Consider the following 26,274-nt stretch of genomic DNA (forward strand, 5'->3'; position numbering starts at 1 on the left):
TGCTAGTCCCAGCCTCACACCCAGCCAAGCAATGGGATACTTAGATACACTCACAAAGAGAAAGCCAACAACTCCCAAGACAACTGCCCTGCACACTTGCTTCCAGGATGAGCTGCAGCAGAGCATTACAGCACCTTACACTCACCTGGTTTAAATTCACTATGTGAGCTAAGACCCATAAAAATTCAATTAGTGACCAATTGACCAATCTTCAAGGTTTTCTCAAAGTCTGATGTTTTGACATGGACATGGATCTCACAAAAGTGAGGCTGCCAAACTACAAACTGTGCCTGGTAATGGGCTGTGCTAATAAGAGCATTAAGAATGATTTTTGTTTTCTTTACTGCATAATAGTGCTAAGAACAAATCAAGTAACTTTTGCAACCTGAGAAAGATCAGGGATTCTATTGCTCAGAGGCTTCACTATACCCTTGCTGGGGAAACCTTCTGCAACCTTAGTTTGAAAAGTCATAGTTCCTGCAATTTTCACTTTTTGGATAAAATATAGTTATATCTTTGGGTAGATGTAAACACTGGAGTATCACACACAAGTTTTGGTACTTAGTGGGTATTCTAGCACAGGCACTTACTTTAAAATGCATCAATTTTAATTGCTAGACCTGTTAAAGCTCGGTTTAGGGAAAGGAATGACAAGAAGGGCTCTTTGTTGTTGTTGTTGTTGCATATCGCAGTAAAGATTTGCAGCCTTGAGTGTGCAGGCTGGACACCCGTGAAACTCAGTGTATCAGTGGCTGGAGATGAAGCTCACTGCATAGGTGCTAACAAACATCACGTCAAGCTCCAGGGTGAGAAGCTTAGTCAGAGTGGTCCTGTGTGAGAAGTAAAGCTGGTAACAAATGGAAAATATTTGCTATAAAAAGTGTGACTTTAGCTTGCTGGGTTTTTTGGTGTTTTTTGTTTTCAATTCTGGAACATCCCTGGGAAATACAAGGACTTTCATTGTTATTTTCAGTGCTTTCCGGTTTCCAAAAACTAAAATGTTTTGAGATTGGAAGGGTTGTAGAGCTTGAAGGAGAAAGAAGTCCCCTGACAGGCATCAGGCTCAAAGGCCACTCGAAAATGTAATTGCAAGGGCTCGTCTGCCTGAGGAATCACATACTCCATCACTAGGGAATAACAACATAGTTGCTCAACACCATAAATCATATTAACCACAACTAACTTTGCCACGTAACTGAGACATCAGAGATGGGAGCACAGGTATATTAGGTGTCCTGTACATAGGACATTAATGCCCAGTTCTAGCATAGACGAAGCTGCCTGCCACGAGAGCGCTCTCCGAGGATGTCGGCAGAGAGGGCTGCAGGGGAGTGAACACCCTGACAAGGAGCCACGAGCACCAGGAAATGTGACAGAGCAATTACAGGGTAGACAGGCATCACCCACAGGGTCACACTGGCTCAGAACACCAACCCAATCATTGAGAGACCAAGGAGGTGTTTTACCAGAATGACATGGGTGATGCTTGTCAAACCACAGGGATGCAGTGCGCTGAAAATAATGTTTAAGTTGCGTGTTGTGGGTGTGGGTGTTACGGGTGGGTGGCTGTTATAAAAGCACAACCTAGGAAGGTGAATGATATCTTTTGTAACCTCCAGAGGTGGGAGGTGTTTAAAATCCAGAGTTACAATCAGAAATAACCCTGATATAAAAGGTTGTTTGGTTGAAAAAAACAAGGACAGGAACTAGAAAAAATTGCATGTTGAAGCTGTGATCAAATCAAATTTGAAGCCATTAGCTGTTTTTTCAAAGTTTGCCAGAAGTTGCCTGGATTGGTAGGAGTAATTGTGAATACCAGTACCCCCATACACGTTAAGTATGTGAATTGAATGTGTTAATTCGTTCCCATTTCTACTGAAGAACAAGTGTGCATGGACAGGGGTATGACTACACAGGAGTTGTGGGGCATCTGAAATTTCTACCCCACTCCATTTCTGCTCCAAAATGTCAATTTTTTGTTGGAACAGTTTTGGTTTTCTGTTTTGGGTTTTTTTTCAGTTTCCAGGTGAGGATCCAGCCATTCACTCGTCTACCTAGTGGGAAGCCACACCATTTTGCCCCTGACTCAGCAGCTGGTAGACAGGCATGTTGGTTGCTAACAGCTGTTTTTCATCACAAGTGTGACAGAATAGACACATTCCCACCACAGCGTTGGTTCCTCCAAATCAGCAAGATCCTCTGATGGAAAACTGCTCTGCTGGAAACATTCAGTCCGCTGCAATATGTCATGTATGTTACTCTAAGGACTGATGTGTTGCAACTGCTTTGATGCACATTCAAAGAACAAAAACAGAACACTGGCTGTAAAAAAAGTAAATTAATAAAATCACTGTGTATAAACAAAATAGCATCAGTGCTGATTTTTTTCTGGACAAACTGGTAGAGAAAAATGTACAGACCTGACGTGAAATCTTGGGGTAAGATAAACACCACCTGCTGCATCCTGTGAGAAACTCAGCATGCAGCCGAAATTGGACATTTGAATCGAGGGAAACCTCCAATTTCTAGCTAGTCTCTAAGCAAAAGATGCTACTACTGACATAGATAAATAGTAGGAGGCATACCAAGAGTATAGTGACATTTTTCCAATGGCAACGTGCAGATGAAAACAGCCCTCTTAGTTCTTTTCCTCAGCCCGCACCCCAAAAATGGGCCCTCAAAGCCAAAACTCTCAAGATCTTTCAGATAATACATTGAGGTGAAAAGATCCATAGGTGACACACTGCATTTTCAAAAGCTGAATCACCCAGGTGGAACATCTTCTGATGCTGAGTTAATTGTAGCTAAGTTAGAAATATTTAATAATAAATATGGCTATATATAATATTTGATATTCAAAAACACAGCTGTGATTGTCTCTCATAAGCACTTTAGGATACGGGTGTGGGGGAGAACAACAGAGCGTATATACCTGATATTACATGGCTGGGCTTCATTATGTCTCTTGAAAATGCAGAACACAAGGCCTAATTCTGCTACGAGGACAGGCAAGGCTGGAGGAGCAAAACAAGAGAAAGGGGGCTTTGAACCAGCCAGATTTTTTCTCAGTTCGGCCTTAACGGTGATCCCCCACAGCCTGGAGTAACTCAGGCTCCTCCATGTTGCTCTCGGTTTGCCCTACTTCCCGGCTACGCTCTCCACCTCTGTGAGAGGTGGCCTCCCTCTGCGAGAGGCCAGAGAATATGGTAATAATCCTGCACCCTACCTCCAGAGAGAAAACAGCAACATTGCTATGGTTTCTGCACGCCACTGAAGCCGTATATGGCAACTAAACCAGAATTTGTCCCGCTGTCTTTATATGGGTCTTCATGAATCTCAGGGGTTCTTATGTAACCCAGAGGAGTTGCTGCATATAGTTTGATTTCATTTATTTTTTAAGAAAGCATTTACGGTTCAATATTCTGATTCTACCTCTTCTATCCTCTTTGGTCCTCAAAATTCCTGTTAAGCATCCCAGAGGTGTTTAAGTTATTTCCATAACATCTTCTACCAGATGTTCACAGAATCTGTTTAAAGGCAGTAAATTGAGAACTACAAGAAAATGAGGCAAACGTCTTTACATAAAATTTTTAATGTTGCACATACTGCATTTTATAACATCAGAAGAAAAAACCCAAAGTAAACCTCAAAGACAGAAAATAAATATATATTTTTATGAATATATGCAGAGAGTGTGCAAAAAATTGCATCTGTAAAACGTTTAAATGCTGAATCATACAACAAAAATTTACAAAAGCACTTATTTCTTTATACATGTCAGCTTGCTTTTAAAACACAAAAATATTTTAACGAATCTTACAAAGATCAAACCCTTTTGCCCTTCACCAGGATAAAAGTGGTGAAGAAAATGTATTACCTGGAGGAAAAGAAAAAACCCAGATAAACAAAACGTAAGCCTGAACAGATACCAACAGAGCAACATTTAGACGCTGAGGAGGAGTTTCGCGCTGTACATGGCAACGCAGGGGTCAAACCCTCCTGAGCCATAAGGGCTGGTCCTCTGAAGAGTTTTATTCCTTCCATTGAGACAACTTCTCCTTTACCGTGGCATTCACCCAGCACAATACTGAAGTGCCCTGTTTCCTGCTGTTACCAAACCACAGCTTTATGTCAAGGGCTGTTGCACTGGGAAGTAACATATCATGTCTAAGTAGGAGCCCTTAAACCAACAAGAGCTGGGAGCATTAGCACTGCAAATTCAGCACCGTTTGCAACGAGCCGTCAGGTACCTGCTTCAGACGGTGCGGGACAAGGGTCCAGGACTGGCGCCTATTCGCGTTTGTGTTTCGGACTGCACTTTGGTGTCAAACCCAGACAATTGAAATTATACTTTTTTTTTTTTAAATAAACACTTTTGTCAGGAATACATAACGCTGTAGCAGTAGGAGTCTTCCCAAGGTAAGCGACACGCTTGGCACCCATGATGCTAATAACCACGTGGTATCTAATAGTCCTGTTTTTCCTCCTAGGCGAAACCATGTTTAAATTGGCTGAGTTGCAAGTAACTGGTTTGAACTGAGGTTTCTTGGAAACTGAAACAGGCCAGCAGAGCAGACTGGAAAATGAAAGGAACAGAGACTTGCTGTGGAAGTCAGAGAGTTTTGAAGGCAGGTATATAGAAAGGACTGGCTAGAGAAAGGACTTGCCACGTTTGTGCCTGGGATTTCCCTGGCGAGACCCTGGGCGAAGCATGGGCACAGCAAGACGGCACCGTGGTGCAGCGTGCCGAAGTGCTGGCCCAGCTCAGTTTGTGCCACACAGCTGATGGCACTCAGGAAGCCATTTCGAGGAGTCCGATGGGCCCCACATCTCTTGCACGGACCCCAGCTAGCCATATAGCACAGGTAGCTTTCTGAAATTTAGGCAATTCACTGCACATTTGCTGTAGCATCGCACATTCAGCCTCTTTGGGATCTCCTGGCATGCGGCCACAAGAGGCTGCTGCTTCTCTTTGGACATGCAGAAGGCACAGACACAAATGACCGAACTCCTTAACTCTCAGCTAGGAGGAAAAAAAATACCTCTTGGGCAGATAAGGAAAGGGAAGGGGGAAAAATGAGGTCCTGTCCTCTTTAAAGCTGAGGGACCATGTCAGCCAGCATCATCTTGTATAGCCCAAACTATGATGGTCAATAGAATTCATTGCTAAGGAAATTAATTTTTCCTAACAATAGAAATTTGCCTGGTTCAAAAAACCAACTTGGGGGATCATAACAAAACACTCTGATCTAACTAAAGAATGTAGTCGTAAACATTTACTGTGGACTGCAGCAAATCTTAGGAATTTACCTTGAAAGGTACACAAGGACCATCTCCACAGGAAGCAAAAGAGGAAAGGTTTCCATTCTGATTGTAATTGAAGTAAACATACTATATGATAAAAGGAAAATATACTTCAAAAGTAGTACTTCATAATTACGAATTATAAATTACAGATGAATTATATAAATTATAAATTATAAAAATGCATTGGTTTGAATAACTGAGTTTAGGGCCACAAAATAGATCTTTGGGTTTCCTGTTTAACAAAAACATTAAGCATTCACCTCATTACTTTACTAACTGGAGGACAAATACAAATTAGACTGAAGTTTTCTGGAATCTTAGAAATAAGCTCACCTTCCTGCACAGTGCAGATAAATGAACTCTCCCTGTTGTGTGAGAGGTAAATTTTCTCATCTTTATTGTAAGCCACATAAATTAGGGTCTGATCCTACATATTTACACATGAGCGAGATGGCTCACAAATATGCTATAACTAACACGCTCTGTTAAACTGTTTTATTGTACTTCTAAAATTATCTTATTGGATAGTATATCCTAGCAAGTTTCAGGGGAATTGAATCTCTAAAATGTGAAACTGTGCAGCAGAATCTTTTTTGAGGTATATACTAAAACTAAGTATGTAGGATGTAGATTTTTTTTTCTAGCATGTTTCCAGAAAGTCTACTCACCAATAGAAGCATCTCTCATGTGAAGCTCAAAGCTGTAGGGGTCCTTCACCTGAGAGCTCCAACAAAGCAGTCCTTATTTAGGTATTCCAAGACAGCATCTTAAGTCTGAATAAGGTTTTCAGAATAAGCCAAGTCTGACATTTTTATCTTATGGTCATTATCTCAGCATCAAATTTCTTATTAAAACCTATGAGAAAATTGTTGCAAGGTTTTTATCCTCACATGAAGAAATACACTAATTTCACTCTAAAAATATTTGGCCTGAGATAGGGGATGAAAATACCATTTTAAAAGGGAATTTGTCTGAGAAAGGTAAGAGAGACTGGGAGAAGGAGCTTACAGTGCAAAACAGATTTCAAATTTTTAAAGTAGCAGGCACTACAACACAACAGTGATTTCACTGTTCATTTGTGGAAATGGAGTTGATTTTGGTCACTTGCATATCTTCAAGCAAATCTGAAGACAATATCCAGTTTCTCCTTATTTGTTTGAGTAAAAACTATGTACATGTTAAACTTATCTTTGGACTTCTTTATCTTATGCTATGTTACTGGACAGATAACAGTTCATAGCAGTTAACATCCTTAAAGCACTGTAGTAACATTGATTACTGTTACCCCTCATGCCCTTCTATGAGGTAAGTAACCCCATGCACCATTGATAAATAATCAGGTACTGAGCTGCAGCATTGACTGTCTCCTACAGTTCTTGAATAAATATTGCAGAGAACTACTTAGGCTAAGAACTTTTCATTAGCAGGTGGTTTGCCAACAGGTATTATCACCTCCATTTTAACAGGAGGACCTGAGGAGCAAAGAGCTGGATCCTCAGCTGTATTCGACACAGCTCCAGTGACTGCAGGGGAATTACAGTGAGGTATGTGGGCACTGAGATACATGGCCAGCTGCAGCGCAGATGCAATTTTCCTATACAGCCCTCTAATTTTAGGATCTGATCTTTTGACATCTAGAGCCTAACTTACAGAAGGGCTGAATGTCCCCTGTTCAGAGGGAATAGACCAGTTGTCACCTTCGTTCTCCAAGGACTATGTTTGTAGACATGATCAAAGTAAAGTTTCCTACGTAAAAGCCCAAGGTCTGTCTCAGCAGTTTAAGGCCACACGGCAAATGGGTGACGGAGCCAGGGTGCCAGCGTGCCATAGTCCCCAGCGCCTGGAGCTGCCTGCCCTAAAGCAGGCACGAACTCTTCCCTATGTGCTACCTGCGCACCAGCCACCTGCCACAGGGCAAAGAAAATAGATGGGGAGAGCAGTGAGGATGAAGCCTAGGGCTAACATGCACCACACATCACGCAGAAGGACTTTGAGAGGGTGGATTTACAGTTACCTTGATTTAGAAGAGTCACAAGCGGCTGGATTCCCAGACATTTGGGGTTTTTTTCTCCCTACATTTCCGTTAGCATTATTTGTCATGCTTGCAATGTTTCTTATAATGATCATTTGTCTCATAAAGTAATTTAAAAAAAAAAAAAACACTGTAAAAAGCTCCTTGCTAAAGCAGTTCTTTGAAAACTCAGTGAGCGCGAGCATTTGGGGCAGAATAGCTGCTTTCTGGGAAACGAGACGAGCGGGCCACACCGCTGCCCGCGCTGCCGCGTGCGTTCGGCTCCCCTCAGCAAAGCTAGCGTGTCCCTAGGAACTGGCCGGGTCGGGGCCAACCGAGGGCACACGCTCAGGTGTCCCCCTGCGCTGAAAAAACAGGATACACGGTGCAGCGGACACAGCCTTTTAAAGAAAACAATCTTAGTAAGATTTCTGGTTTAAGCTCTAGAGGATTTTTAGAGCTGCTTTCTTGGACAATTTGTTGTGTTTACACAGCCAAAGGAAGGTGTGCTTGTAGCTCGTGATATCCAAATCCAGTTTTCATGTAAAGACCTCCAGCTAAAGCCCGGACCACGGCTAGCAGTCAGCACGCAGGCTCTTTAGCTGCCTGGATTAGCGCTCTGGCTGTTAGGCTGTGCTAACACCTGGATATGGTATTTTTATTGCTTTTGGTACACCCACCAGCCAAGCTAAACTGGCACCATCAGCGAAACAGGCAAATGGAAAAGGCACACTGTCCTTCTGCTCTGTAAGTAGTAGCTTCTGAAAGAAGCTACCTGCATTCAAACTGAGAAATTAATAAAAATAAACCGAATAGCTTTACTTACCCAGACTTAACAAGCTACACACATGTGCAATGCTTTCATAAAATATTACCCTTCAAACCATTAAAAAAACTCCCACTCTGTGGAGAGTTTTGCATTAAAGTTAGACAACCTTTAAAGTATTGAAAAGGGCAGGATTTGTATTACAATAAAAACGATGATCTCATGTCTATTAGTGTATTCTGGGCAAGATACTGCCTTCAGTTACATTTCTTTAATGGAGGGAAGAACTTGGCACTTGTACGTAACAGCAGTATTAATGAAAAAACATGAGACACCTCCAATCCATTAGGCATTTTAGTAAAAAACAGGACAAGGAAAGAGGAAGAGGACAAAGAAAGAAACCAAGGTAGCATAGTCTGTATTGGGCACAGGTAAGACTACAAAATTTGAAAAACCCATGAAATTTAACTAGCAAAGGATACTGGTACATCACAAAGCTGGTTATGGTTAAAAGAGACTGTACAGCTCCTATATCTTTGTCCTTGAGGCTTCCTTAAAGTAGGATTCTCTACTACAACTTCATAAATAAACAGAAAATGACAGTAGTGCCATAAAACCATAGGTAGAAAAATAGTGCAAAGCCAAGGGCTGGACACTTTAATCTGTCACAAGTAACCCCAAGCACTTCTATTACCGCTCTTAAACAAAACGTATACAGAAAATATTCTCTACTTATTACAAATCGCAGTTGCCTGCATTGCACTCTATTTTCAGAACGTACTGATTGGCTTTCTGCTTCCCTTCGAAGCCACGGATGGAGAATAAACACCACCTTTCAAACTAGCGAGCGCTGCCTGCCCTCCAGTCATGACTGGTAACCAAGACGGACAGCATTTACAAAAGAAATCAACTAAAAAGTAAAACAGACAATATCATTTAAGGCCTTTGTCCCTGCTCGACAGTCTGCTCAACAGACCACGCTTTCTTAAAACAAGAACATTTACCGCTTCTGGTAGAGTAACCAGAGAGCGGGGTTGACCAAAGAAAGGTCGCATTTACGGCTGCCAAGAAGGCGCAGCTCCTGAGGCTCGGCCAAACGAAACAGAGAAGCCGTTCCCCTCAGCATGCTCCTGCTGCCTGGCACTGCCCGCGCCCACGAGGGCAGAGCAGCGCGTGGCTAGCCCGAGACAACTTTCGGGCTGAGCATCTCTTTCACATCTCCTCGCAGCCCTTATGGAAAGGGGTTTGGAATTACAGCTGGTTATAGCGCATCAGTTCCCACAGACATCAAACGCACAGACAGGAGTCCTGAACAAAAGCCGCCACGGGCCAGGGTTATAAGGAGCACTGGCTATTAGGGAAATAAACTCCACAGGGCAGAGCCCGATCTCAGCTACTCCCGAGTAAGCCTGGAGCAACTCCAGCTCTTCACTGAGGCTTTAGTCTGAATCTGCACAGGTGTAACCGACACCAGGGTCTGAGCCGGATCGGTGGCGAGGCACCAAAATAAAATGAAGGGTGCACTGAAGGACAGCCTTTCAGTAACTAAAGATCATTGGCAACAGAGATTGTTAGCCTTGAGTGGGACAGAAAAAATATCTACCAATGGATGGAGCTTACATTTACACAGCATTTCTTAAGTGACCACTTCAGCAAGTCCACGGGGTTTAAAAGAAGGGGGGTGCTGAGCCTGTTCTGAGAAACATTTTTCAGGGTTCTTCCTGCTACCCTATGTAAACTCTTAATAATATACTGACTACACAGAAAATAAATTGTGCATTATTCACTCTGTGTCTGTTTCTACACACATACAGTCACTCTATATGCACACAAACAAGATCTCATATACAGTGTATAAAATAGGAGATGTACCATGGTCTTTCCTAAAATATTAGTTTCATAGTGAGTTCACTCCACCCACATTACTGATACAAGTTATGCTCAAGGACAAGGCAATATGCATACACCTAATATTTCAAGGAAGACATGTCATGTTTGATCTGAAAAAAATCAGCTTTCCCCAGGTAGCCCTGTCTTCGAAAAGAAAGCCTCATCTTAGAAATAGTTTTGTTGGTTTTTACTTCTGTATTTGAGATGAATAGTATAAATCCCATTCATTTCAATGCTGTAAGCACAGAATACTGTTAGAAATTTCTTCTAATAACAATAGCTTTTTGATACTACCAACAGCGAGATGAAAATGCTTTCACTGCTGTTAATTAAACCACCTAACTAACGCAATTAAACAAAGTTCGTGTTGCAGTTTGCACTATTGGTAGTGACACAGAACACTATGCAAATGACATTGTATTGTATTTGTACGTGACATTATATTTATACCATGGATTTTTTAAAAATATAGTTCAGTACCTGTGTGCACGTATATGTTTTCATAGAAAATCAGTTCAAACCATTCCATATAATACATTTAGTTATGAACTGTAAGTTACCAGAATTCTTCTCTCGGTTGTATGTTCCCTTCAAAATTTCTAGAATACTCTCCAGTTCTTCAGGTGAAAGGAAAGCCATGGCAGACAGCTGACAGGAAACTATCAAATACATTTTCTTAACAGTTTGTCACCTTTAACAGGACACAAGCTAGCAGGCAGAAGACATCAACAGAACCTTTCTCTCTCTCTCTCTCTCTCCTTTTATAAAATACCCAAAACTTTCTGACAGATCAGAGTGTCACCAAGAACCAAAAGAAAGCATGGCAGTAATGACTGAGTCTGCAAAGGCAGAGTAATACTGCAGGATCAACTCATGTGCAGCTAATGGAAGATCTAAAACTTCTAGCAGGCTCAGAAGGTGGCTCATATTTGAAGTATGAACTACTGAACGATGTCCTGTTTTCTTTCTAAAAAGCATAAACATATACCGTATGCCCTGCACAAATACATTGGCTTTTCCCACAAAGGGACTTGTTAGTGATAGAGTAGCCTGTCATGAATAGGCACTTATCCCAAGAATTGGCAAAAAAACAAAAAAAAAGGGAATATTATTTGGTAGGTATGGCACCAAAATCCAACCGTTGTGCTTTCTCACATACATATGCTGTACAGATGAAGGCTCAAAGAGACACAGAGTTTTAGGTTGTTGGTGGGCTATGTTTTTTCTTTTTGCTTCGGCAAGATTTGCAAATGCAGCAAATGATGCATGGAGACGCCACGAGCAGCAGGGGAGAGGTCACCAATGCTATGATACCTAACCCAACGAGGATCCCCACAACCTGAAAGACAGAGAGGGGGGAAATACCTATTTAGCTAATGTGCTAATACATACAAAATATATGCGTGCATGTATAAGCACTGCGTAGGTCACAACAAAATAGTTAAAAGCCTAGAAATAATCATCATAGTCTTTTACTGAAGGGTAAAATCCCTTTGCTTCAGGCATGCGTGATGGCTCTGCTCGGCCGGCTCTGAACCCACCTGCGTCCTGTTCCACATCACTGAAGCTCGCGAGTGGCCTAGCTTGTTTCTGCAGGGGCCTTTGTCATAATGTCTTAAGAAGATATCGTTCTGAAAAACAAAAAGAGAAGCTGTAAGAGCAGGTTACATTAACTTGGGGAGGTATTCAAAACCGGACTGGAAAAACAACTTTCCTGACGCTGCTGTAAAATTGCAAGCTGCTGCCAAGATAGGTTCACCCATCTTTCAAATAATTTTCTAAACAAACTTCTTGCAGTTTCAAAAGGTGTACTGTTTTGGGGACCCCAGCTACTGTATACTGTCTTCTTTTTCTCTCTTTTAAAAGGCATAAGCATACACGTACGCGTTGCACAAATACCTAATTTGACCCTGCACTGTGATTTGTTGATGATAAAGAGGCCTCTAAACATCAGGCATTTCTGAAAGCTATAAACCTGAGAGATTATCTTCCGGATGTACTTCTACATTCTGTTCTCCTGCTATCCCTATACTTTCTGGTCATTTTCTTCCTGGACATAATTGGAAGATTTAAAAAAGTAGGAAATCTCTGTTTCTTCTTCCTTTTCCCAGTGATATTTATTAAACTATACAATTTATCCCAAAAAGGTGACCTATGCTTTGCATTACCCTTCCCTAGACAGTTGTGCTGTAGCATGAGCACTGCTTTCTCCTTCATTCTTCAACTTTACTCTTCCATTCTGCGAGCGTTACCTTTAGTTCAGCCTGCAGTCCCTCTAACCCTGCTCATTTGGAAAAGCTATGTTTGAATCACACAACTACAGTCTCTTTTTTCCGTCTTGAACTGATTAAAACTTGATAAAGGCACGTCTACAGAGTCTGCGAAAATTTGACAGTCTTCCAGTTCAGTGCAGTGTTGAGTAATCATTGTGTACAGTATGTACTCTGAAGCAAGCCTTAAGACTGATGTTGAAAACACATGCTCACACATACAGAAATGGGACACAATGCTACGCAAAACCTGCTTAGCATGCTGAGAAAAGGAAGGATGAAGAATGAGGAAGTCTCGACATTTGCTAGCTGTGGAGTAAAAAAAGAAAAAAAAATCCATGCAGCATTTAACATTATTTTATGTCAAGTGCTGGTAAAGTTCTTTTCACACTCCCACAATTGTTACTGATGACCGTACCAAAAAAGGGAAGCTGTCATATACACAAGTACATTACATTTTTTTGTCTTAATCCTGTTAGGAAACTCAAAGTCCAAAAGAGTTCAGGCTATTTAGTGTTATTTGAGAAATGCCTAGCAACCTGTACTTCACAACCCATGTTCATAATGCACCATTTTTATCCTCAAGCCTACTAACTAATCATTCTCTTCAGCAAACACAGCACTACAGTAGTACTAGGAAAGGAAACTTAGTTTACACAAGCTCTTAATGTACCCTCATTTGAAACAAGCCCCTTCATCCAGTACCATACCCTTTTTGGACATGCTGTGATTCTTAGGGTTGGAACAGGTGGAAGACATTTACCTCTTTGACTCTCAACCAAACTGTTTTCATCTACTGCACTGAAAGAAGGACTCAGAAAAATGTAATGCTGGAATGGACTTCCAGAAAGCAACCTGTCTTTCCCACGTCTTTCAAAGAACTATCGTTGGACACAGGGACATGGCTATAATCCTTTATGGAAAAGGATGCTGATACAGATAAAAGCACTGGATGAACGAGAGGAAAGAAATACAGTTAGAGGCTGAAACAAGCCAGAACATTCACTAGGATATCGACAAGTTGTGGAGAGCTTGTACAGGGCCTGAGGCTCTAACCCCAAACCCCTGCTACCCTTTATCTAGGAGTGTTTTCCTGTGCACTTACATCCAAGTTCTGCAGACAGTACCAGCAAAATGTGTGCTTGCAGTTCTTGCACATCATCTGAGCGCAGCCTTCATTTCGCTCAATGTAGATCCGACAAACTGGGCACTGCTTAATCGGTGCCTCTATCTCCATCCCAATAAGTGATCTGGAAGAGTAAGGAAACATAACGTGAAATGTGAATGTAATTACTGCTATTGCTCAGCTCCACTGCCTAGTACGCACAGTACTTACTTTCCAGAGTGATGAATATTGTAGTCTTAATGTGCTTAAAGTGTGAAGCTTGGCAGTAGACCATGCTGAAGTATACTCACTATAAGGTGAGGTGTAAGACTATTTAGATCATGTAGAAGCAGGAGAAATGCAATTGTTTTGGTCTTTTAAGCTACATAAAATCAACACTCACTATAGCCATGAATATATCACATATAGCATTAAAAATAACACTTTTTAAGGGAGCTTGCACAATTCATTAACAGGACTGGATTATGAGACTCATAGCCCTGTCCTTACCCAAACAGAATAAACTTAAACTCCACTAAAGCCAAAGATCAAACCTGGAGAAGAAAAATTATGGGGAGAGCTCTTCGGTAACTCCTGTTTGATAAGGCTTGCAGCAAACAGAATGCTTAGATTTTAAGTCTTTTATTTGCTGCAAAACAATGACAGAAACCTTCTAACACACATGACTGAACTCAATCTGATTCTGAAAACAAAGATGGATGGTCACAGACATTACATAATATAAACACAAAAGTGCTTTATTTCTGAAGATTAAAGGCTTATGCATCCTTAAATGCAGGTTGTTTACACTTACAACAAATAAGCATAAATCAAAATTCTCACTCACACCAAATGAGACATTTCATGCCCACTTTGCACAAGAGTTGAGCTTCGTCTATGCAGAGATTCCGTAAACATCTAGCAGGAGTGAATTCTTAATCACAGGGAGAGCACTGTGTGGACCCAGTTATATTAGTATATCGGGTATTCTGTACTGGTAAAAGTCATAATTCTAACGTGCAAACCAAGTCTGGTGGACGTGACCTTTCTGAAGTGTTCGTGAAACCTCAGATTTGGTAACTACCCAAATAATAATAAAAATAAATAGTAAAAAATTGAAATACATAATTAAAACCAGTAAGAATCACACTGGAATTGTATCTAGGAAACACTAGCAGAGATGGACAGCATTGGGGATGCTCCTAAGAAGCCAGAAGAAGGTCACTCCATGTAACTGACGTAGGGTACTGAATTAGCACCCAGTGCCAGAAAGAACTGGAAGATCACGAGGCCTCCGTGGGTTTTCCTCTTACCCCTGCTCAGTTGGTACTACAGTAGTCTGGTTGTCCTGGCACAGGTGCTCTGGGTGCCACGCCTCCTTGCAAGATGAGCAGAACTTCAGGTGGCAAGCCTGGCATTCAGCCGGCACTGGCTGTCCCGAGTCACTCAGTTCAATACAGCACACTGCTTGGCAGTCAACAGCGGGGCACCACGTTCTCTGAGGGTCCAAATGAACTTCTGAAATGTAAGTGAGAAAAAAACTATTTATGCAATCCCCTTCTCAAATGGACTTTTGAAACATAACAAAGTGAGAAATAAAACTGTTTATACAGTCCCTTTTTCATTCCAGTGGCATTTCGCTTAGGCACACAAGACCCAATTTGGTGCTTGCGTAGGAAAGCAGAAGCCCTCTATGCCTACTTCTGTGGGTGTCTGAGCCTATTCCTCTTCTTTATGCAAGCCTGGAATTCTGCTCTGCAAAGGCAGCTGCACTGGAAGCATCTCAAGAATGGCAGTACACTACATCGGACACATTCTTCATCTTTTTTCATCAGAAGTTTAAGCAATGTTAGTCAAACAGGACACATCAGAGAGCCTCCACCATCTGAATCCAAAAGCACAGCTAGTAGACACCCACTGATACAGTTTGCTTACTCATTCAAGGTGTCACTTAAATCATCTGAAGCTCTGAAGGATGAGAATAATGGTTTACTCCACATCCACTTGTCTGTGACCTCAGAAAGTTGTATAAAAGATGAACGTAACCACTGCTTGCTGAAAAGCATGTTCCCTTTACAAAGTGAGGGCAATGAAAACTATTCCATGTTTTTCATGTAAACAGCAGAAGGACAGTCATTACATTAACGTCAAGTCAGTTTTTGAGCCTTATTTCTCCTCACCCTCTATCTACAAACTCAGATTTACATTCGCCTCATTAAATGATCATTATTTGTCAGACATCAGATTACAACAACAACCAAGATAAAATTATGGGTGTAGACACTGAGTTACAGATGTTATTGCACAGAATGGTAAATGTTGATTCTTTCTCTTGCTCTCCAGCACTTGTTCAAGAAATGTGGACTTGCAACAGAAACCCAGCTGAAATAGACTTGTTCTAAGAGCTTCCACTGCTTGTGAACGTTATTCTGCTCATTTCCATGAGCTGCAGTCAGAAAACCCCACACCTGCAGATCTTGCCTAGAAAAGGGCTGTCACTGCTGTAGGACCTACCTGCATCTCCTCCTTCCCTAGGAGCCCTCTGGTACCACCACTAAAAATAGATGGCGGGTATGTCTCAGAAATGGGTGGAAAACCCTGACTGCAACAGGGACAGGCTTCTCTTCTATTTCCAGCAGATAAAATATCACCCTATCTGCAACAAAGAGCATAAAAGGGCCCCTCACAAAGGTCCTCTGGCAAATTCCACTGAATTAGTTAAAGGTGTTTCCTCCTACATGCACCTCCCTGCCTGCACTGCTCCACTGCAGGAGATTGCTGGTAGGGGGCTGCTGGAGCGATGTCTAGCAGATGCTCCAGTCAGCTGGGTAACCAGTGAAATCAGTTCAGCACCCAGGCATCCAGAAATTAGAAAACGTACAAATAGAAATGTGCTCAGAGAAAGAAAACTCTCCCCAAGCCCTCAAATATATACATACCCATGAATAAGTATTCGGGGAGAAGGATAGCCCCCAAAACCTCATAACCCAATGTGCATTAGAATCTCAACTCCTTTCTAATAAGCCAAACCACTGAAAACAATCCTGCCTGAAAACTTCAAGGTTCTTTAAAATTGAGAAAAACACTGTAGAGTTAATATCCATCTCCAGTCGACACAAACGTATTTCAGCATCATCCATCCAGAACGCTCAGAGCATTCTGCTGGTTTTGGAGGCATCTTTGCATTCTGAGAGTCTTTCGGTGATCAGTACACTGAAATAGTTTAGTTCATCCTGAAACTATTCAGAATGATTTTTGACAGACATTTGGAGCAAAAAGCCACTTTTTAATGACCATATCAACAAAGCCACCAGAGAAGGAGTGACTGGCAACACCCTTGTATTTAACAGCTGTCAGAGTAGATATGTAGGAGAGAGATTCAATCTACTCCCCTGCTTGAGGCAATCTGAACCCCATTCTCGTCAGAAAGTGTCCTTTGGGCTGGGATACCACAAATTCCTGGGCTTGGTTTTCAGCTTCCATTGATGCTATTCCAATCTGAATGTACAGAGGTGGTGGGGAGTGATGATCACCTGGGAGATCAGGTGACTACTAGGTTAGGCAGTCACTTTCAGTTCCTATCTTAACACCTACTTCATTCTTTTATTCAGACTATGAAATATTTCCAAAAGGGCACTGCAGAAAGGATTCAGAAAGACCCCCTTCCGATTATTCTAAAAGCTTGGACTTTCACATGAGAGGACGGAGAGCGAAGTTGGAATCTCCATCAACAAAGATTAGCAACCAGTCTCCCGTATTTAAGGTTAACGCATTGGCCACTGTGGTATGGAGGGCTACGCCAGGGGCTCTGCTGAGCTCACTTATTTCTCCTCCTTCCTTTTTGTCTGGGATGCTTACAGTGAGGAACCAAGTGAAGACAACTGTCTGCTCTGGTGGCTGTAGGACATGCAGGCAACTCACCATGACTTCAGGTAATATTTAATTCTGTGTTAGAGTGCACTGACAGATACAGAGAGAGCTTCCACATCTACGGCAAAGGCTTTATTCCGTAATTTCGGCAGTGCCAGCAAAACATTTGTACCATCTACCTCCTCCTCTGGCCACTTTAGGAATCTAATCCCCTCATTTCCCTCATCCTCTTACATGTGCTTCCCCTCCCTGTTCTCCAACCAAAAAAAAAAAAAAAACCAGCCATTTCACTCAAGACTGAATGAAAGACAGAACAAAACAGCTCACAATTTCATGGGTATGGAAAGAAGGGAGAAAAGGATGGGCTATATAGCCCACCCAAACTCTTTTTAAAAGCATTGTTCTAAGAAATCATTATTTCTGCAGCCTTCCTCAGTGTCTCTCCAAAGATTCACTGAACCAGGTAGGACCATGCCCCACTATTAAGGGTACTGCATTAAAGTCATCACACAGTGTACTGAAATGCAAACAGAAAAGGTATTTTCTGTTCATAAACAGCATTTAAAGCAAGTCAAAGTGCAGTTCCTGCAGATAGCTGTTTAACATACTCAGCTTTGGAAACCTAAATTCTCCTATCCTGTTTTTGGATGAAAGACAAGATGTCTGGTTTTGACATTCACTGGGAGGAGGGGAGCAGGGTGGTAAATCATACTGATTTTTACAAATTTGTTGCAGCAAGATTAAAAGTGATGCATGAGATGAAACTCCTTCCTCTCCCACTTCCTCCATTTTACAAAGAACCTGCAGATGGTGTTTTGCAATCCATGCTGTCTCATACTGTTTGCTTTACCATGGAGCACAACTGAAACCAGAAAAACCTCAAAAGGAGCAGCCAAAAAATGAAAGGAAGATATCATATCAATTTGACAAGTTGTTCAATCTTTTGGTTAGGGCCATTTCTCCAGCCTTTCTCCAGCCGGTTCAGCCACGCTCACGCCACTCTAACTCTAAGGAGGAAAGTCTTCCCAACCAGTGCCAAGTAACCAGAGCCCCTCAGGCAGGGATCTGGCCCACTTTCACAAAACAACAAGTGAGTAGGTGAGACGTGGGAGACAGACCGGGGAAACGCAGCATCCCGAAGGAAGGATAATTTACGGCTCAAGAGAGGTACCCACTGGAAAGATAAGAAGCCCATGCTTTCTGCAAAATATTAGGGAACACCTCTCTTTTACATGCTTTTGGGTCAGGCATAAAATGGAGGTGCTCATCATTCTTCAGTAGGCCTATTACACAATTGTCACTAGAACAGAAGTATAACACATACATCCTAACCACATCCTATTCCTCTTGCTTTCTTTGGTTGTTTCAGATGGCCACATCATCCTTGTCCTGAACAGACACATAGCAGTTCCTGCTTCTGCTATTAAAATATACTGCATGACAGCCTTGTGGCTAGGTCCTGACTGGACACAGATATGTTACAGATAAGAAAGCTTGCTTCAAGTCTGAAAATGTTTATGTTCTCAGAAAGCAGGAAACACAAGACGATAGAATATTTTCAGTGTATTCCTAATTAAACCAAGCAAGTGTATATATAGATGAAAGTGTATGCCAATTCATTCTTATAACCTTTTAACCCAATATTAACTGTTCAATATCTTAAAAACAAGGATATAGAGAAGAATAGTTTATGAAACTAGCTAAACAGAGGGGCTGGGGAAAACAGATGAGTTTTTGGGTGTACAAGACCTTCTTCAAGTCTTTAGAATTTTCCTAAAAATTCATCTTTGGATAGAAATTTTCTGTACGGATGAGAAGCGCTGGATGAGAACTCTTTCCTGTGAGGGTGACTGAGCACTAGAGTAGGTTGCCCAGAGAGGTTGTGGAGTCTCCTTCGCTGGAGATATTCAAAACCCACCTGGATGTGATCCTGGGAAATATGCTCTAGAGGACCCTGCTTGAGCAGGGAGGTTGGACTAGATGATCTCCAGAGGTCCCTTCCAACCTCAACCATTCTGTGATTCTGTGATTCTGTGAAGCTCTGAAGTTGGTGACTAGCATTTCTAGGAAAGCAAAGGGGATGATGAAGCAAGACAGAGTACAGAATTAAGTTTTAAAACAGACTGATAGGAAAAAAGTAAAATTGGGAAAGAAAATAAGGAAATGCACCTATATCTCAACTGGATAAAACTGAGAGAGCAATGGACTAGAATATAGGAAGTGGAAGGGTTTGAATATAGGGTTTTGGTGATCAGAGGAAAAGTAGCAAAGGATTCCCTAGTACCTGCCTACTTTAAAAATCAGAATTTGGTCTATAGCCAAAGATCTGAAAACCTCACCGCTCTCCATCTCTTCTCCTTCACCATGCTTAATCCCTCTCCTCAACGACAACAAACAAACAAACAAACAAAGGAGCTAACCCAAAACTCTGGTGCTCTCCCCCAGTGCCTGGCCTGGAGAAAAATCTCAAAACTAAGAAGAAAAGGGAGATCAAAATATTTCATACATAGTTTTTCCTTCATTTTTCAAATAAATCCTGAAATGTTACTATTATGCTGTATTTCATTTCCTTGAAATGTCATCTGTAAATTGAAATGAATTCACGGTCCTTAGAAGGTGCCACTCGGCGAGGCTTCTGGCTGACCAGCTTCGGCCATCTGATTCCATCCTGACTAGAGCTCCCATGCCTTTAGGCTACGGTTCAGCGCAGAGACAGGCAAACTGCTTTTGCTGCTAGGTCCAGGAGCCATGGCTGAGTTTGGTTTAGGGCTGGTGTGAGAATGGATGAGGAGGCTACATGTTGGCTGTGATTGCCCTTGACAGAGGTTACAGCAGGCAGTAGTGACCCGCGCTTCACATAGTGCTGCTTTGAAAAGGGCAGGGCTGACCCACACATGAGGACGTGTCAGGCCTCAGCTGCTGGGAGTCCCAGGGCAGACACCCGGGAGAATTCAATCCCAGCAGAGGCCATCAGCTAGGTTTATGGCTGCTTTTTTGGACTCTCTGTTAGGCCAAAGCAGGCACTGGCGAGGGCAGGCAGGCATCACTGGGCGAGGGTCAGGGCTGAGAACAGCATTTCAGACCAGCAGAAACTAACAAGCCAGGCTCAACTGATGAGTCCAAAAAGGTTAGGCTGAGGGACAGTGCTAAATCTGAGATAGGCAAAAGCTCTTCCTGGGTTTGGGATTAGTGCTGTTGTCCAGGTCTGAACTTGAGTTAGCAGGAAGCCTTGTTCCCAGGCAACAGTAAGCTAAGTTTATTGCTGGGGACAAGCAAGGCCAAAAGGCTTGGTTTAAGGCTGCTACTTGGGTGCCAGTTATACCCATAATAAAGGACAAAGGATAGATCTTAGAAACATCATGAAGAGAGGTAGTGGAGGTGGAAGAGGATTTGTCAGACTTGGATGTTTAAAGCATAAACGGAAAGGGAAGGATTTAAAAAATAGACAAGTTACAGGCTTCTGTGAGTGGGAGGCAGTAAAAAAAAAACCTGATACAACAGGGAATTGAACAAAAGATCATAAGTTCAGCTTCAGCTAGTTACAGAGGAGGAGATACCAGGAAATCATCAGCTTCCCAGTCTTCAGTTGAAAAAAGTTCTTAAAACAGATTAATGTGTTACAAGAATGCCTCTCTTTCTTAACCCTTTAATATGTTAATTTAACAAGCTCTGATTTCCACTTCCTATTCCTGTAGACAATCCACTGCTTGCTTGGCTTATAAACTGGAAAAACTTCCTAAGGAATTAAGGGCAAACTAGAAGAAGGTAAAATGAGAGAGAAATCAAGACTAAAAGTGAGGTATGCAATTTTTTCTTTTGGTCTATGTGCGTGTGAACCATTGCTACAATCTGCATCTGCCCAGGGTATATTTGAGTACACTCATTTTGCTGTTTTGGTACTTCGTGGTCATTCCACTGCACTTCATGACAAATGAGGTGCTGTTCAAGCCCATATATTCTTCTATTTGACCATCTTTTAAAATGCATTACTGTGCCCAACTTTTATGAACCTCTGCATTTTCAGGTATGTTCATAATTCATCTGCATCTAAGCATGCATGTAAAGCAAGAGTGCAAACAAAGTCTTTAGAGGAAAGCTTGGAAAAAGGGACAGTTGGGGCAGATCTGTCCCAGACACACTGCCCGGCAAGCTACTGCAGCGTGACTTCTTTGGAAAAATGCTACAACAGGACTTTCAAGTTGGTTTCAGTCTTTAAAATCAGAGTGGGACCTCAACTTTCTGACTAGCAAGCTACATTTCTTGTTCAGCCTTTACAAGGAATGCAGACTTCTGCCATACCAAAGTTTAGCCCTAGTAAGGCCCTCGCTTTGAAATCTCTTTACTAATAGGCCTTAGCTAGTAGTGAGGAGCCAAATGATCCTCTCATGAAAATTTTAAATATACTAGAAGAACACATATGAGGCTTCTGCAAGAGAAACTCTCTTGTAGAGATGCTTGCAAAAATCCCCATCAGACAACACGGTCTGTCTCCCTCAGAAGTTTTGAAGATGAGCCCTACACCCCAGTGCGAGCCTCTGGTACCTTCTCTAATTCTTCCTGCACAATCACCACCTCAGGGATCCAGGATAAGCATGCTGCAGGAAGGATGAGGTAGCCTCACACACAGCCTGAGGGCGTTTCCCACAGGCTTTTCTAAAAGTGTTATCTTTTGGAAGGTGCTGTTGATTCTGTTCCACTGAAATCATTTCAGATTTGGCTACGGAGCAGAGTTCTCCGTACAAATACTTCTCATCCATCTCTTCCCTTACTCACCCAACAGGCTTTGTCTTAAGGCAGAGAGCTTTGCATTATTTAATATTGCTGCCTCCGCTGAAACTTTAAAAATCAAGGTAATAGAAAACAAAAGGTTCACACCTCGTTCAAATTTCAGTCTCTTGTATAACTGAAACTGGTCAACAGGTACCAAACAGGCAATCTAAAATGAGAAACAAACAGACAGGAAAAATGTTAGAAATAGAAAGACTTAAAAAAAAAAAAAAATTAGCAAACACCATGCTCTACACGCATACTCTCCTGAGCTGGATCTCAAATCCACCTTCTTTTTCTGCCCGTTTTTCACCACCACATTCCTCTGTAACCTGGACTTCCTTCTCCAAAGTGTAAAGTCATTCTTGACCTCTCTTATTTAAGTCACACAGCCCAGTAGTTCAGCCATATGTTTTTTACCAAGCATAGGAAAGTCTTCTTTGTGGATTCTCTATTTATCTCAACTTCCCAATTTTGTTTCATGCAGGTGTAATGTAACGAACAGTGACAGACTGCCAGCCCTGGAGATTGAAGTCTGTTGTTTATATACAAGAATTCAGCCAAAATGGAAGGTTCCTCATTGTCTCCCCACCTTAATGGCATGGGTCAGTTACCTCTTAGGAACGAAGAAGCTAGTCTGGTTTCCATTTTTCACCCGTTTCATGGCTTTTTGGCTAAGATAGTTAATGCTATTGCTGTTGGAATTTACCTTAGACACACACCAGCCCACTGGGAACTGGACTGAAGCTAAGAGATTGAGTTGGCATAGACAAATAGGCTTTGCCAATACATTTTATGCATTACCATAATATAGCTAGCAGCTAAAAGGCTAAAGGCTCTATTTCCAATTAAGAGCCTCTGTAAGAGCACGCAATTTATGACTAATACACCTGTATATGGTGTAAGGAGAGGTTCAAATAAAACTTCCTGGTCACTCAGGAGCTGAGCTGATCAGATTCAAAATCTGACTTCATTCTATTTAATCCATTCATAATATTGTACATTTTATACCAACACTGAAAATTTATCTTCAGCTATCTCAGCACCCTTCTCTTCTACTAAGAATAAAGCTAGACTGATGCCAATATAAGACCTGGTCTTTTGAAGCCCTGTGAGACAGTAGCTCAAAGTGAAGGACTCTCAATCCTCATATCCAGTACTCCCCTATAGTCCTTCAGATTACTGTAAAAGGCAAAATGTTGTCCTCAGTGAAGTGAAAACTGGCCATTGCTATCCTCCTGGGTTGTGCTGCAACACATTCACGTGAGAAGGAATACAAAGATCACCAAAAAAAAAAAGCTGCTATCATGCTGTGAATACATTTTGCTTCTATAGATGGAAAAAGAAAAGTAAAGAATATATTCATTTGTATATTATAAGAACTGAAATCACTTTAAGATCTCGAATAAGTTGGAATTAAAATTGCCGGTCAAAGGCAGATATTGGGATCATTTATTTGACCTAAAGCAATATCATACAAAAAAATAATGCCACCGACGTCAACATTTAAGTGTTCAAAGGTGCTTAAAAGATTTATAATTGAAGGAATCAGAGGACTTGATAGCAAAGTGTGAAACTTTAATAAATCTTTAAAGAATATGTTTTTAGTTTAGTGAGTGAGTCCTAGGGCTCAAAATACTGCTTTCATTCTGAATTCTAAGTAGAGTACAAAATATTTTTAATATTAAAGTATTTTTATGGGATAAACCATATTCCTTCAATATGACCTAGGACACAGTGAACTTTCTGGGAATTTTTCTTCACCTGTTCATCAGAAGTTAGCTAAAACGTTCTTGGAAAAAAAAAAATGAAAACTTAATCAAACAAGAAAAAAAAAGAGTGAAGCTTAACAGCTTCAGCAAAGAACAAGGTCAACCAATAAAATTATATAAAATACACAAAACCCATAATTTCAGTATTGCCCACTATCCCCAAGGCAGCTGGAAATCTAAACAGAGTTTGAAAAAACAAAAAACAGTCTTCTGTTTTTCTGCAGCTTGGTGAGCACTGGCAACTACTAAAATTTTACTCCATTATGACTAAATTAAAACAGAGAGTCTCAATACTTTAAGCTTAACAGCCACTTGAGTGGATAGTTTAGCTGACTGGGGTCTTTTTGTGCTTGCTCTTGTTTTTACAAATAGTTTTTCAAGAGCAGTTTTGTCACGCCTAGAATTTCCCCATTAAAAATCAGCCTTTTTGATTTCAGTGGGAGCAGAGTTTTAATGTGGTTTGCAATAGGCTGTAGAGTCCATGCAGAGAGCTTCCTTTTCATCTATTTAAAACCTGAACTTACCATGCCAGCCTTTCCCACTGGTTTCATCCAGCCTCACACTTCTTCCTACGTAGCCTCGCCACAGCCCAGGCCCCCTTCCCTGCACACACAGCTCCAGGCGCCAAACAAACACAACCCATCTCTTCTGCCATGGACTCTCCCAAGCTTTGAAAGACCAACTCCTGATATTATCTGCAGGGAGATCAATCTGAAAGACACGGAGCTGAAGCCACTCACAGGTTTAGTATCTTTATGCCTGAGGTAGGGAAGGCACAGTCTGCCACTGCCTGAATTCAGTGCCATAGCAAACCTGTATGCGCAACCTCAATTTAAAAAAAATGAAATGTGTTAGTACCAGGTCCCTGGTTATCAAAAAAGCAGCAAATACTTTCCTCAGGGAACTTTTAATCTCATCTATACTTAATAGTGAAGGACAGCACTAAGCACAGCATGGAGATTAAATGTTTTTCTCCTCCTACTCAGCATCAGATTCTTGATGCTCATGTTCATAACATTTCTCCAGCCCCACCTGGGAGTCTATCCCAAACACCTCCTCTCCTGCACAGCTGTACACACCTATGGGTTCAACAGACGATGGAGATCTGGGGCAGGAATCAAACCAGCAACACAGCTGGTGGCAAAGGACCAAAAGAGAAAAAACTTGAGCACATCACAAAGCAAGACACTCCTTACTCTCGCTCTAGGTTAAGAAATTACTCAATGTAACGAGGCCATCTGCGGAATGTCACAGGAGAAGTTTTAGGGCTATTTGTTTAATACTAGGTTAAGGCTACAATAAACACCTCTGAAGAAAATGAGAGATTAGGGCTCTTCTCTCCTGAAAAGATGTTGATTTGAGACTTACCAGACTTTTGAGAGTTGAAATAAACTTTCAGTTTTTCTATGTATCTTAAGCAACTTCTGCAGTTATACAGTACTGCTGTTACAGACCACAGTTGTACTTAAGAATAGCAGCTGTCACCTGCAGCAAATATGTCAATGGAAAAAAAGCAAAATTTTGAAGGCTCACTACCCACAAAAGGTGCCAACTGGACCCTTGCCAAGCATCCAGAAAGGCTGCCCAATACGCTACAATAACTGGGGATGTTGTTACTCCACGAGACAAAAGAGCAAAGAAAGGAAAATGAAAGGATTTGAAATAATTGGGTTCAGTTTACACAGAGCCAGATTGCTCCTTATAACAGAAGTTGTGCAGCAACCAGGAGCCAAGGAAGAACAACTCCCCTGTTTTCAAACACTGGCTACCATAGTGGAAAGGGAAAATCATTACTCCACCCATCCTCAGGCTTTCAAGGGAGATGCAAGGAGGCCATCAAGAAAATTGAATAGATCTTACTTCCTTTCACACCCATATGAATCAAGCCTCGCTCTGGCCTAGAGAGAGAAGTTCATCAGGACAAATACTTCTCTCTTCAGGAGATGCACAGCAAGGGCAGATCTGGCACTGGCAGCATCAATTAGACTGCCCCAAAGGGTTGCATTGCCAGTCTCTGCTAAAAAAGTGGCAGTGTCTAATTTTGCAAGGAATGCAGAACAGGGGCTGTGGGTTTCTTTTTAGGGGGGCAGGTATTAATCCCCTCCTTGTTAGGAATTATGTCCTCTCCTTTCTTTACTAGATACCACGTTAACTAGTTTCATGACGAAGCGCCTCTCTCATTTAGTGAACAAGGAAAAGCAATCTATGGGTCTCTTATTTCCTGCCTTTGGATTTATTTAAGAACTGGTAAATAGCAAGAATAAAAGTTTTAATTTTGACTCTGAAAAAGAGAGGTCTGCCTGCAACATTTTCTCACTTGCCTCTCCATTTTACCATTTCACTCGCCCCTGGCAAAATGCAAACCAATTTTCAATTTAAAAATAAAACCAATATTTTAAACTGACTCCCAATGTTTGTTTTTTTTTTTTTTTGCTCAGCTAAATAGGGAATATAACACAATTAAGAATTTTAAGATCTGGGTCACTGTCCCATTTCAGCAGCTCTTTACAAGGAGC

General features: G+C 41.6%; 1 protein-coding gene across 8 annotated transcripts in view; it reads right to left on the bottom strand.

Moving 5' to 3' along the window:
- Positions 1-3,574: 3,574 nt before the first annotated feature.
- Positions 3,575-26,274, bottom strand: part of RNF144B (ring finger protein 144B) — a 99,502-nt gene continuing 76,802 nt past the window's right edge. For 5 of the 8 annotated variants that reach the window (XM_068931701.1, XM_068931704.1, XM_068931702.1 and 2 more), the window contains 5 exons: positions 22,095-22,155; positions 14,663-14,867; positions 13,350-13,494; positions 11,516-11,605; positions 3,575-11,313 (listed from right to left, as the gene is read on the bottom strand). In XM_068931701.1, coding sequence (XP_068787802.1) covers positions 11,173-11,313; positions 11,516-11,605; positions 13,350-13,494; positions 14,663-14,867; positions 22,095-22,155 — 642 coding nt within the window. In that variant the 3' untranslated portion in view covers positions 3,575-11,172. The remainder of the gene's footprint in view (positions 11,314-11,515; positions 11,606-13,349; positions 13,495-14,662; positions 14,868-22,094; positions 22,156-26,274) is intronic. The other 3 variants (XR_011139038.1, XR_011139036.1, XR_011139037.1) reach the window with 3 other exon arrangements.

The sequence above is a fragment of the Struthio camelus genome, chromosome 2, assembly GCF_040807025.1.
Source record: "Struthio camelus isolate bStrCam1 chromosome 2, bStrCam1.hap1, whole genome shotgun sequence".
Classification (NCBI taxonomy): domain Eukaryota; kingdom Metazoa; phylum Chordata; class Aves; order Struthioniformes; family Struthionidae; genus Struthio; species Struthio camelus.